The sequence below is a fragment of the Telopea speciosissima genome, chromosome 8, assembly GCF_018873765.1.
Source record: "Telopea speciosissima isolate NSW1024214 ecotype Mountain lineage chromosome 8, Tspe_v1, whole genome shotgun sequence".
Taxonomy (NCBI): domain Eukaryota; kingdom Viridiplantae; phylum Streptophyta; class Magnoliopsida; order Proteales; family Proteaceae; genus Telopea; species Telopea speciosissima.
The window spans coordinates 25,223,615-25,238,317 of record NC_057923.1 but is presented as its reverse complement, the minus strand read 5'-3'; the positions used below and the strand labels follow the sequence as shown (position 1 = coordinate 25,238,317).

The following is a 14,703-nucleotide window of genomic DNA, read 5'->3' as shown; positions in this document are numbered from 1 at the left end:
CATCACGTTGAAAGCGAGGTCCTTTACTCAAGTTTAGTGAGCAAAGTTAACAAGCTAATCGATTTTTGTGATTGCTTGACTTGTGAATCCCACATGTGACTTGATGTGATGCTCATTATCTTGTTGCATCACAAGGAGGGGTAAAAAGGAAAAAAAACAATAAAATGAACATAGGAAAAAGAGCCATAAAGGAAGAAGAGAGGAAGCCCTAAAGCAGCAAGCAGAACCAGAGCTTCCCCTAAGGAAAGAGAAGGACCCTAATTCTCCCACTCTCCTGGTCTCCCCTTTCCAGCCATCACCTCCTTCTGGTGATGATGTCATGCTAGGAAACAAAACTCGTTCCCATAGTAGCCGACCCTTTTAGCTAGGATGAGGCATATTTGAGTTTTGTAGGTAGCATATGAGCATATTCGTTTGTTGAAGAGCCTTTTTGAGTGAGGGGGAAGTTCTAATCTTCAAGAATGTGTTATTGAGTCTACTAGATGCCTGATAATAGATTTATTAATTTTTTTTTTGTTAATGTTCAACTGTTTTCTAACGTTTCACTAATCAATAGGTCAATGGTGGAAATAGTTGAGGTTAGGGAGAAATAATCAGTGATTTAAAATCTAATAGAATGTAGGAAGCAAGAGTAGGGCCTGAACTTGGTGCAATAGTAAAAGCTTAGGCTGCCAGCATGAAGATGTGGGTTTGACTTTGAAGGCCACTTTGTACAAAAAGTGCTGACTGTTAGGACTGAACCTGATCCCCCCTCCCCAAAGGACCAAGCAAATGCAGGACCTGCAGCGGGTTACATCCCCTTTTTAATGTAGGAAGCATGCCTTGACCTTTGTATGTAAATTATTGAAGCTAACCAACTGCTTTTATGATCCTGCTCCAGTTTCCCACATGTCACTAGTAAAATTTAATACAACATGAATGTGCTGAACTCCAGGTACAACCCAACTGATCCCTCATCCTGAAAGTGAGAATTATCTCTGCAGTTTAAGCTAAAAGAAGAAATTTTCATATTATATTAGTAAACTGAAAGAGTTAAAGGAAGTGTAACAGAATCATTTTAGACAACATAAATGCGTGCATAAATAATCAGAATATATATATTTAGCTTGGTTATGTATTGCATATTGTGTTTCTAATTGGTTGTGACTGCTTAAACAATTTTGCATCTGAGGATATTGTTGTCAGTTTGTTTAATTGTCAAGCCTACACACTATTTGAAATCTGTGTGCTGCCACATGGTTGTTAGTTCATTTCATTAAAATACTGGGGGATTCTTTGGATTTTCAGCAGGTTATGTTTCACATGGCTGAAAGGAATTCTAAGCATCCAAGTTCACAATTTTCTTTGTACTTCTGTGAGATCAAATGCTTGAAAATTAATCATCAAGAATTTTAGACCCTGGATGCATGGTAACATCATATTTAATACCGTAATGACTTTTCTCTTGCTGTCAACATTGGTGTAATTAAGAACTTTGAACACTGCAAAGTTAAATCTTACACCAAATTGGGAAGGTTTAGTTCAAAAATACATTTCTAGGATTGTTACCTGAATTGTTTTACAGGTTAGTTTGTGTTATAATAGATTGTAGAGTTTCTTTGACATCTATGCACTATGGCAATCATTTGGGCTGTAACTGTATTTCATCTTTTCATGGCCTTGTGGTGTAGGGGGTAGTTTATTGGCAACCGCCAAAGCAGGCTCTGGAAAAGGTCCAACAAATTGTTTGGGAGCCTTCGACTAGTCGTTATGGTGCTGATGAGGGCCTTCCAGAGCTCAGGGAGGCATTGATTAAAAAGGTATTCATTTATAAGATTGAATAGTTTTGGTAATGGATATCTACATTTCTCCGATGCAAGTGTTACAGCTCTAAAAATGCTATGGAGTGTAACTAAGCAAAAGCTGCAAAACAAAATGTAGTCCTTTTTTTGGGGGGGGGGGGGGGAGGTGGTTTGCTAGGGTATAATAGTTGTTTTAAAGTGCTATTTTTGTTGCATTCTTTCCTTTCAGACTAGAATCTCTTGAGCACCACCTCGTTCAATTTAGGTTTTATTTTTTTATCTGTCTGTAATTTGATTTCTTGGCTCCCCCAGTCTCCAGCCCCAACCTTCCCCTTCACCCAGCAGAAAACTTGCATTGTGTAGTCATGGGAAATTTATGCCTTTATCTGACGTTTTATTGTTTATAAAGCCTCTAATTTAGTCATGTCTCACATAAATCTTTATCCTTCTTTTCCCACCTATTTTGCAGATACGTCAAGAGAATAAATTGTACAAATCCTCAGTCATGGTTACTGCTGGTGCAAACCAGGTATGCAACACTTCATATTTTTTTTCCCTCCTCGTCTGGCTCTGATTTTTCTGCAGAATTTATTAATTACTCTTTTCTGTTTATCCAACTTCCATGGTTCCATTTATGAGGCTGTTCCTACAACAATTAACTGGGATTTTGAGTGAAGATGAGTAGATGATGCAATCTCTCAGTAAACTAGGCGTATGGAAATTGAAGTGTTTTAGTATGGTATTAGGGTAATATTGTCTTTAGGGTTCTCTAGTGTAGCCCTACGGGCATTATTGTACTTGCACCTCATATCTCATTTATTATAAATAAAGCTGGCTGGTGTCTCTTTGACACAAGTCACATTTCCCCAAAATTCATCATGGTATCAGAGCGAGGATCCACCTTGGGATCCAAACCCTAAAGTCATAGTGGAGTCAAAAAAATCCTAGTGCTGCCACCACCACCACCACCACTGTTCATCTCCCTTCCCTCTCGCCACCTACTCTCGTCCTCAGCCTCCTTCCTATCGGGCCGCCATCACCTATTGGCCCTTGGTGGTGATTCTCTTCCCACTGAGGGCTCCTCTTTTGCTTGGTTGGTACTCTTCGACCTAGAACTGCATGGCCTGAAAGTCCTGGTCCGCGGGTTGTGAAGATCAGTTACAACTACATGTTCTATAGAGATTTATTTTCTCTCCTTGTAATTTTTCTACGATCAGCAATCATGTCTGACTTATCCACAACATCAATTGGAACCGATGGAGTGAGTCATGGGACTCATAGTGAATTTCCTTCGTTCCATGCTAGCTCCATCAAGTTGTATGGGAGCAATTACCTAATGAGGTCTTGTTCCTATTTCCTGTCTATTGATTCCCGAGGGTTTACCAGATATCTCACTTTGTTGATGGATACTGCTGCCAAGATCTGGAAGGCAGCCAATCCCCAGGTGGGGAATGATGCTCAGGTTTTTGAGTTGAGAAAGAAAGTCCATGAAACCAAGCAAAAAAAAAATGTCTTTATCTTAGTATTACTCAGAGTTGCATGGGCTATGGCAGGGGTTGGATTTTTGTGAGGATTTCCAGGCTGCCTGCTCCACCGATGCGACGAACTTCAAGAAGAGAGAAGACAAACTCAGAGTGTATGATTTCTTGGCTGGGTTAATAATGCAAGAGTCGACCTCGAACCAGGGAAACCGACGGGAGATCGATTGCAGCCAGGATCAACACGCTAAAGAACAAATTAAATAACCAAAACTCTCTTTTTTTTTATTGTTGTTTTCTATTACATGTGAATGGAGAACATAAAGGATAAGAAGATAAAGAGGGGGGGGGGGGTAGGGGAATGCGTCTCTCACCCACAGCTATCCCAGCTATTGAAACATGGAATTTCTCCCATAACCAATGGCAACATGGCCTGAAAATTCTATTCTCCAAAATCTTGTTCCTTCCTTACAATAGGGGGCCTATTAATAGCTTAGGCAAGCTTACAATAAAAATAGAAAGTTGAAAATTATAAAGTAACTAAAAAGGAAACTACTATAAACCTCTTACAAGAGAACTTGAGGCTCGTACAGCAAGTAATCTAGACTTGACTAAGTAAGACTTAAAAGTAAACTGAAATAAAATTTGAAAGTAAACAAAAATAGAAACTTAAGTAAATAGTAACCTTTTTTTGTGGAAGTAGTTCGGGCTGCCTTAAGTGATGCTCCATTGAACCAACCAAAAGTTGCCACATAATCAGACCAGGCTGCCTCTCACAGCAGTCGAATCCACAACCTTGTTGGGCTGGTATTGGGGCTTGTTCCTGCGGGTTCATATAGACTTGTGATCTACATTAGCTCTCCCCATCTTGAAAAAAACTCGCCCTCGAGTTTGGTAGAGATGCTGAATCTGTCTTGCATGATGAATCTTCAAGTAGAATGCAACAACCGTCGATACTGTCTACCACCTCCTTAGCTCTAATACCAAATAATGCAAAAGTCGACCTCGAACCAGGGAAACCAACGGGAGATCAATTGCAGCCAGGATCAACACGATAAGGAACAAATTAAATAACTAAAACTCTCTTTTTTTTATTGTTGTTTTCTATTACATGTGAATGGAGAACGTAAAGGATCAACCTGGGTCTCTCACCCACAACCACCCAGCTGTTGAAACATGGAATTTCTCCCATAACCGATGGCAACATGGCCTGAAATTCTATTAATAGCTTAGGCAATCTTACAATAAAAATAGAAAGTTGAAAATTGGAAAGTAACAAAAAAGGAAACTACTATAAGCCTCTTACAAGAGAATATTGAGGCTTGTACCAAGTAATCTAAGACTTGACTAAGTAAACTGAAATAAAATTAGAAAGTAAACAAAAATAGAAACTTAAGTAAATAGTAACTTCTGTTTTTTTTGGTGGAAGTAGTTCAGGCTGCCTTAGGTGATGCTCCATCAAATCAACAAAAAGTTGCCACATAATCAGACCAGGCTGCCTCTCACAGCAGCCGAATCCACAACCTTGCTGGGCTGGTTTTGGGGCTTGTTCCTGCGGGTATATATGGACTTGTGATCTACATCAGTTAAATGTGGAGTTTGGTCAGATTCGAGGTTGTGATCTCTTTCCAACCGCAGTCGTATTCCTTGGTTCAGATGGAAGATAGTCGCTGTACTGCGATGTTACAACCCATATCTCAAGAGAGATCAGCTCTGTTTACTGGTTTTGGTTTTGGTTCTGGTTCTGGTTCTCAAACTCGAGGAGGTCTTGCGCATTCTGATGACCATTCTGCTACTAATTGGGAACTGGTCAAGTGTGATTACTGTGGGAAGAAACTCCATGGTTGTCCTACTACATCTTGTGGCCGTGGTCGTGGTCGCTTCACTACTACTCCTGGTTCTGCCCATCACACTGAGACAATTGACACTGCACCTATGGAGTCTTCTTCCCAGGATGAGCTTCTACTTCTTAGACGTCTTATGACAAAATTGGAGTCTTCAACATCTTCTTCACCATCTACTGCCTCAGCCTGCCACAATTCCTACAGTCTCTGATACCATCTTCACCCATTCAGGGATCTCATTTGGTGGTCACTGTGCCTCAGTTGCATCCACCCCTTGGATAATAGACATAGGGGCCACGGATCACATGATTGGGTCCTCTACCCATTTTTTTCCAATATTATCCGTGTTAGGCTGAGTTCGAGTTGCGGATGGTTCCCTCTCTACTGTTTCATGGAAGGGTTCTATTCGATGCTCTCCTCTATTATCCCTTTCCTCTTTATTACATATCCATAACTTCACTGGTGATCTCCTCTCCATTAGTAGTTTTCCAGAGATTTGAACTATAAAATTACTTTTTTTTTTCCTTCTCATTGTGTTTTTCAGGACTTGGTGACGGGGAAAACGACTGGCAGTAGTAGGGTGCATGGTGGTTTGTACTTGCTCGACCATGGACCGTCTCCTTTAGCTCCCTTTTCTTCTTAAGTTCACACGGGTTCTTCTCATCCTACGTTATCTGACTTACATCGTTGGCAAAGACGTTTGGATCAGCCACCCCTTAGTACTTTCGCTAAAGTTTTTCCTATTTTTCAGCATTGTAATTCCAGTGACTTTTTCTGTGATGCTTGAGTTTTAGCCAAGCAAGCTCGTACTATTTATCCTAGTTCTGACCATATTAGTAAAACTCCTTTTCTTTTGATACATTCTGATGTCTAGGTCCTTGCCTATTGTGTTTCTATTACTAGATTTCACGCTTGTTTGTTACCTTTATCGATTCTCATTCTCACCACTTGGGTATATTTTTTATGTAAAAAAAATGAGATGTTTCGCTGTTTTCAAAGGTTACACAGTGTGGTCCAAACTCAATTTGGTGCCAAAATAAAAATCCTTCGAATTGAGAATGGGACAGAGTATATGTATTGTGACTTCCAATCTTATTTGGCTGATCAGGGTATCATACACCAAACTAGTTGTGTTGATGCACCTGCTTTGAATGGTGTGGCAGAACATAAGAACTATTACCTTTTGGAAGTTGCTTGTTCCCTCATGTTTGAGATGCATGTCCCTGCTCGTTTTTGGAGTGAAGCTGTCCTAACTGCTACCTACCTTATTAACCGCATGTCCACTCGTGTGTTAAATTTTCAATGTCCCATTTCTATTCTTCAGGGTTCCTTTTCTTCTGTTGTTCCCCCCTAAAGTTTTGGGTGTTTTCTGCTTTTTTCGTAACCATCATCCTCATGGTAAATTTTGATCCCAGGGTTCTCAAATGTATATTATTGGTTACTCTGCTACCCAAAAGGGCTACAAATGTTACCATCCTCCTTCCATTCGTGTTTTGGTTACCATGGATGTGATCTTTCACGAGTCTAAAGCTTATTACTCTCCCTTGACACCTCTTCAGCGGGAGCATAATAATACTAGGGAAGATGTGTCGATGGTTTCTCCACTTGATGGACCAATGTTTTAACAAGAGAATGACTCCATTCAGGGTGGAGGGGGGGGGAGTCTACACAATCTCAAACTCAGTTCAGGGGGAGTCTATGTCATCTCGTAAGCCTCTACATGTTTATGGGTGTGTTCGGAACAAGCAAGTTGAGAGTTGAGACCACTACTACAACTGTGCCTATTCAACTGCCTTCCTCTATTCTAGGATCCATAGTTCCAACCATCGCATCAGGTGAGTCTCTCTCCCTTAATGATCATGTTGATCCGTCCCTTAATTTACCTATTGTAGTCAGAAAATGTAAACGGATTTGCACTCAACATCCTATTTCTCATGTTGTGTCTTATGACTCACTTTCCCCATCCTATCATGTTTTGTTGGCTTCTCTATCCTCTATTTGCATTCCTCAGAATTGGTAGGAGGCTCTAGCAGACCCATAATGGAAAGAAGCTATGAATGAAGATGAGGGCTCTTGGGGAAAATGACACATGGAAACTAGTTTCTCTTTCCCGGGATAAGAAAACTGTAGGTTGCAAATGGGTCTTAACAATTAAACAAGAAATAGATGGCATTGTGGATCGTTACAAGGCCAGGCTTGTTGTAAAGGGCTTTACCCAAACATATGAGATTGATTACTAGGAGACTTCCACTCCAGTGCCCAAGATGAACACCATTCAAATTATTCTGTCACGTGCTATTAACTTGGGATGGAAACTACAACAAGTCGATGTCAAAAATGCATTTCTGCATGGTGAACTTGAGGAGGAGGTGTATGTGGGGCTTTACCCAGACATATGGGATTGATTACTAGGAGACTTCCACTCCAGTGCCGAAGATGAACACCATTCAAATTATTCTGTCATATGTTGTTAACTTGGGATGGAAACTACAACAAATCGATGTAAAAAATGCATTTCTACATGGTGAACTTGAGGAGGAGGTGTATGTGGAAATTCCTCTTGGCTTCTTTGACCAAGACACTCGAGGAAAAGTCTACAAATTGAAAAGGGTAGTGTTATTAAGCTGCGAATACGGCCCTTAGAATTGACTGACCATATGGATTGAAGTAATCACCTAGGGCTTGGTTTGGCCGTTTTCATAAGGCAATGGTATCTATCCGGTATAAATAGAGCAACGTGGATCACACATTATTTATCAAGAAATCAAGTGATCACATTACTGTTCTCATTGTCTATGTGGATGACATTGTTGTTATTGGAAGTGACCTTGCAGAGATAGCTAAACTTAAGTATTATTTGGGAAAAGAGTTTGAAATTAAAAACTTGGGGTCTCTACGATATTTCCTTGGTGTCGAAGTTCCTCGCCCATCAAGATGTCTTTCTCTCTGAACGAAAGTATACTTGTCAAGCCTGCCCCTAACTGGCTAGAAATTTGAAATGAAGGACAGGGACCTCTGGCCAATCATCCAAGTACCCTGTGGAGCATCACTCCAGTAGCTGAACCAATGAGAATGACCTCCTACATACTTGCCAGAAGATGGATTGCAACTCCATGCTGTTGCACTGCACACTGCTTAATGTACAGCATAAACTCTAGGTATTCTCTCTCCTACCCATAAATGTGGGGCCCACACCTGGAAAGATGTGTGTTAGACCCTGGGTGAGATGTTGGTGCAAGGCCCAAGCCCTGGGCCATGCCCCTGTGCAAGCACAGAAGCATTACAGCTTTGTTGTATGGTCAATTGCCCAGTGCATCGCCCAGAGAATACAACAAAGTTGTAATTCTTCTGTGCTTGCACAGTGGCATGACCAAACGCCCAGTGAATTGCCTAGAGTGGCTGAATTGATTATTTTGGACTCCAGACAAGTGGGGGCCACCCATACAGACCATGGGCACCCTCTTGAGGTAGATGGGAGTCTTGGGAACCATTACCTACCCTTGGACCCCTGTGGACCCCACCAGAGTGGCCAGAATGGCCCATAATCAATTTAAAAATGCATTCTGGAGGAGGGACCTGGCAGCCAAACTGACCCCAGTGGGGCCAGCACTATAAATAGAGGGGGGCAGACTTCATTTTCGTTTTACTGCCCCCAGCTCTAAACAGAAAAGAGAAAGGAGAGAGGAAGGAAAGGAAGAAGAAGGAAGGGAGACGTAGAGGAAGGAAGAAGGAGAACCAGGGCAGGTCATCCATCCCTGATCCCAGCAGCTCAGCACCTTAGGTATATGTATACAACTCTATATGCTGCTGCTGCTGTTCTCTATTTTCTTCTATAGAACTTTGCTCTGTGGAGGTGAATCTGGCCAAGGACAGCCCAGAGCACCTGGGGGCTGCCTTGTGCTGCCTCAGATTTGACATGCAAACCTATTGCATGTAAGATCTGAGCATATTAACATGATTTAAGCTGCTGTTTCTTACCTGAGACTGAAATCAGTCTCTGTGCCAGACTGCACTGCCTAGTTGCACCCAGAACAGGCAGTCTGGGTTTGGATCTGTGTACACAGGCTGCTCCTTGCCTAGCCCTGTGTTGGAACAGCTTCCCACCACCATATTTCACGTGGAATCATCCTTGCATGCAGCCCAAACCGCGGCCTTTAGCTGGAACACAGCTGGGCTGCTGTTCTCTGAGCAGACGGGGCAGCTCCTGGCTGCCAAATGGTAGGCCCAGGTCATGATCCATGTGGACCAATGGAATCTACTCCACATGGGATCCCTAGCAACCCTACATGCATGAAGGATCGACCTTAGCTCTGTCCATGGTGAAAAATCCAAGATTTGGGGCCTGTTCACGTTTCAAACAGGCTCTAGGTGATGCACTGGGCGATTGCCCTATCACCCAGAGAATCGCCTAGGGAATGAAACTGGATTGTACTGCTGTCCTGCCTCTGTGGGCCTTCACCAGTGGGCTATGTACAGTGTAAGGAGATGGTGAATGACCAAAATACCCCTCTTCACATCTGTCCATTATTATTCATACCTTGGGTACCCAAGTGGGCCCCACAGGGCCTGGCAACTCGGCCAGTGATGGTCCAGCTGAACTGCTGACCTGCGGACTGAATTGTGAACTATCAAGACCATGTACACTTGATTACACTGGTAAATACCAGATCTGACTCTGATCCACATCTCTGGATGATGCACTGGGACACGGACCAAAAGGCCCAGTGCAAGACCCAGAGAATTCTAAGTGATACTAGACTGAGCACCGAGTCAGACCAGTGAGCCTAGACCAACTCTAGGACATCCAAAAACAGTTTTAAATATTAAATAATACATTTTTGATTTATTACTTTAGGATTTGATCCCGCGCTCGAGGTGCACTGCCAGAAAACGGCCGGAACTGAACCAACAACTGAACTTGTAGGACCAGACCAAGGTGAGTGGAATGTCATCGTGTATGTAGATGTAACATAATTAATATGCTGAAATGAATCTTATCACAATGATACTGTGTTATATATTTGTAGGTTGAACCGTGGGTCAGAGAGAGGAAATAAAATAATAGAATGACTTGTATTAATGATAGAAAGGCCCCTCTATTTATAATAGAGGGGAAGTTACAAATAGTCTAAGCTAGGCGATGTGGGACTAAAACCCACATAGCCGACATAAGCTAACTACACTTAATAACATAAAAATAACCCCAAAAAGGACCAGAATACCCCCACGGTATTCTGGTGTACATTATTCTAAAACTCCCCCTCAAGCTGGATTATACAAATACTAAAGAAAGAAGATCCAGCTTGGACTAGAGAAAAAAAAAACTCTCTCCATAACAATGCTAACACTCCCCCTCAAGTTGGCGCATACAAGGTACTAATGCACAACTTGAATAAAATGGGAAAAAAATAAGTTGTAGCAGAATCCAACTCCAAAATGAATGCAGCTCCTAAATAGACCTTCAAGAACTTGAAAAAAAAAGACCTTCAAACTTGGACAAACTTGATCAGCAAAAAGGCATCTCTCACCAATCTTTGTCCAATAATGAATCTCTGAATTATAATCTAGATAAGTAACTAGGGTAGCCGGCAAATGAGTCAAGCAGCAGTAAAGATCAAGCAGCAGAAAAAAAACAACCAAATTGTAGGATCTCATATGGGCAGGCAATAACCAAACATCTTCAAAACTTTAAGGCCAACCTCCCTCTTATGACAAACTTTAACCCAATAACAAAGTAGATACCCATTGGCAATGGTGAAACCTCTGACCTTCTATGTTTTGCACCAAGTGTCCCTGCATGTTCTGCTCTCTGCAATGGTTGCAGGTATACTGTATATAATCCCCCCCTCACGTGTAGTGCACGTGGACATAAGAGAGATGATGTAAGAGAAAGGGCAAAACACAACATTCCAGAATGGTTCAATGGCTGCCAAGTGTAATGGAAAAAAGAAGAAATGGTAAAGAAGAGAATACCATTAACTTCCTAGGGTGTTATGGGTAATGCCAAAGGTATGTTTTGGGAGGTGGTGAAGGAAAAACAACAGTGGGATAATGGAGTAGGATTAACTTAGGTAACATAGAAAGCTCCAACCTTCTTCCATCAATCAAACAAACACTTTGAATGGAAACCCCTGCAGGGGAGAAACTCCTAACCCCAATATTCAGATCTGAAAAAGATACAAATTTGATTCGAAGTAAGGAAATGCTCCAATTGTCAAGGCTTGATCAATCTTCAAACATGGAGGAGCAATTGTGCAAAAGATTCCATGGTTGAAACTCCGACATGTTAGACAGTACTAAGAAGATATCCGGACAGCAATGAATGGAAGTAGCCTTAACAAAACTGGATCAGATCTGAATCTGTAACAATGCTAGTATGCAAGCTCCAAAGTATGTCGGATATTTACCAGAAAGGCTCCACATGACCGAATAGTTTCGTAGGTGCAACCAAAAAATCGTGGAACACACTGTGGTAATCCCAAATATGTTGATCTCCAAGGTAGTAGATTCGAGTCTTCAATAACGAGAGAAATTCGATCTCCAATAAGCAGAAACACAGTCACAATTATAGGGCAGCAGTATTCCACATGAAGGCAGCAGTAACACATCAACCAGTCATGCTTACAGAAGCCAATCAATAACACCAGCCAGGTAGGTAGTGAGCTCATAATAACCAGCCAAATAAGATAAATAACCAGACAAATCCATAGGTAGTTGAAGCAGCCAGCCATATAGGAACAAGAAAAACAGCCTGATAATTGAAGAAACCAAGCCAACAGAATGAACTGGAATTTTTTTACTAAAAAACCTGATGTAAGATGCTGAATAATGGGCTGTATACTCCTCTGATGTTGATAAACTCTCCTAAAAAATTAGCAACTGTGGACTGCCCTACCCCTTAGATCGATTATAGCCAGGGTTTTTTACAAAACCCTAAAGGTGAATATCGATTGTAGGGAAGGGGTCTTCAACAAAGGTGAGGCTGACATGTCAAAGGTGCTTGCTTATTGTAATACTTGCTGACCAAAAACTACTGGAATGGATCTCCAGTTCGAATGACCAATCTCCTTGGTAATTGAGACTTGATCTTCACATGGGAGAAATACCTAAAAATCGCAGATAATGAGGGCAGCAGCTATCTTGGGCAGTAGACATTCTTCAAGCCATAAATAGTTGAAGTAGAATGTCCTTCGTGATGGTAGAAACACCAACAAAAAATTCCAAATAGCAGCAAACATCCCTAGCCCAAATCGATTTTTATCTGGGTTTTGGAAAACCCTGAAAAGAAGAGATCGATTGGGGTAGGGGTCTTCAAAAAACTTGGATAGGTGCAATATTGAGGTCGATTGGTCCTTGAAGTGGGAGTAATCAGCCCTCAAAAAATTAGCAAAAACTGAAACCTGAAAGTCAGGGTTTTTGGCAGGTAACCAAATTAGTAGGTTAAGGAATTTTTGCTGTAGAAACAAATCCAGCCATCAGAAAGGGTCCAAACTTAGGTCGAGTATGGCTTGTAGTAGTAGGGAATCACCCCCAAAAAATTAGCTGCATCTGAAAAGGGAAACCCTATAATCGATTGGAGTCAGGGTTTTTCAAAACCCTGACAAGTTGAGATCGATTAGGGTAGGGGCTGTAAAGGTTAATGAAAGATGGAGAAATAGAAAAAAGGAAAGGAGGTCAATGGAATAGGGTAGGAAGGTGCTGGAAAAGGCTGCATATGGTGCTCCAAAAGTGGAGGATCAGTCTTTTTTAGGTGATAGGAATCTGATCTCCAAAGACAAAAGGGAAACTACAACTCGCAGATTAGGGTCCAGCAGGATTTTAATAAAAAACGATAGAAGAGAAAAGGGGGCAACACTAAATCATCGCTATTATGTCTACCTCATTAGTGCTGCCCCTGTTTTTGGGCTGAAAGGGAGAAGAACAGGAGTAGGAAAAAACGAGAAAAGGGAGAAGAGGAGGAGAGATCGATTGGAGGAAAAGAAGGGAGAAAATAGGGTTTTCTCTCTAACCTAGATCAGACCAGCTCTGATACCATGTAGAAACCGCTTCCTCTAAAAGGCCGACCTTGTAGGAAAGGGAGGAAACAATATGTATATCATACAGGAGCTTTTAACACGGCGGACTATCCAAAGGGGGACACGAGTGGATAAATAATTTTTTAACACCTGCCCACTCCCAAGGGGACTTGATACCGTGACCCCTGCCTGCTCTGATACCATGTAGGTTGAACCGTGGGTCAGAGAGAGGAAATAAAATAATAGAATGACTTGTATTAATGATAGAAAGGCCCCTCTAGTTATAATAGAGAGGAAGTTACAAATAGTCTAAGCTAGGCGATGTGAGACTAAAACCCACATAGCCGACATAAGCTAACTACACTTAATAACATAAAAATAACCCCAAAAAGGACCAGAATACCCCCACGGTATTCTAGTGTACATTATTCTAACACTCCCCCTCAAGCTGGATTATACAAATACTAAAGAAAGAAGATCCAGCTTGGACTAGAGAAAAAAAAAACTCTCTCCATAACATTGCTAACAATATTTAATTCATGAATCTTGAAAACTCAAAACAACATTGTGTTGACTGCTGGAATCTATGGTTGAATATTGTATGTTGAATGTGATTGTTAGATTAGATGCCATAGCCGGCTTGGAAATGGGGCCTGTGGTAGCCCGTAGAATGGGATACGGTTGACACCACCCGACTCATACGATGCCATATAGACATGGGGCTAGAGTTTCATCACCCGTGCTACACACCCTTGCCAACAGGGGTTAAGGTGTTGGATGCCTGTGGGAGTGACCATATATATATGAGAAAAGAAAAGAAAAGGAATATTATGACACCGAAAATGTGAATTATGGGCTATAAGCCAGAGAAAAGAAAAGAAAAGAAAAGAAAAAAAGGATGGATTCCTCACAAGTTAATCACAGAGGGTTGGTCGGGCTGACCATGGTGAATGAATGCGGGAGCTGACTGGTCCTCTCCGACAACTCAATAGGTGTATCGTGGGAAGGGGTTAACAGCCTGCACCAGGGATACATGTATTGTGGATTGTAGTAGCACTAACCTGCCTTAGTTGTGATGTTAGGTGACTAATAAATAATTGAACTGCACCTCATGTAGGATCATATGGTTGTGATTGCATATGCATGCATAATGATATGTTTCATTCACAGGCTCGGTGGAGCTCACACTTTGTTATATATGTTTTTCTCTTAGATGATCCTACAGGTGGATATCACTGTGGTGGGGAGGCTTATTACCTGGAGGAAAGCCATAGTGGTTATGACATTATTAGTGTGGACCCCGATGGAGGTCATATCGTTGATGCGAGTATTCTCAGTGGTTACTGAAGATGACCTGTGAAGGGTGCTGTTGATGCTTTTTGTCTTGGGGATTCCTTTTTGTTTTTGACAGGAATTTTTCCCCGTTCCTGTTTTTAGTTTTCTTCTTCTTTTTGGGGCTCGAGTTACCTTGCCCTGTGTATATTTCTTTCGTATATGTTAGTTACTACTGTTCTATCTATGGGTGTGAGTGAGGGAATGATCAAAGACAATTATGTATATATCATCATTTCCTGTACTGCTACAC

At 41.5% G+C, this 14,703-nt stretch overlaps 1 protein-coding gene across 1 annotated transcript in view; it reads left to right on the top strand.

Annotated features, from left to right (window-relative positions):
* Positions 1-14,703, top strand: part of LOC122671551 (aromatic aminotransferase ISS1-like) — a 41,445-nt gene that overhangs the window by 3,205 nt on the left and 23,537 nt on the right. Inside the window, exons 4-5 of the mRNA XM_043868836.1 lie at positions 1,671-1,799; positions 2,251-2,310. Coding sequence (XP_043724771.1) covers positions 1,671-1,799; positions 2,251-2,310 — 189 coding nt within the window. The remainder of the gene's footprint in view (positions 1-1,670; positions 1,800-2,250; positions 2,311-14,703) is intronic.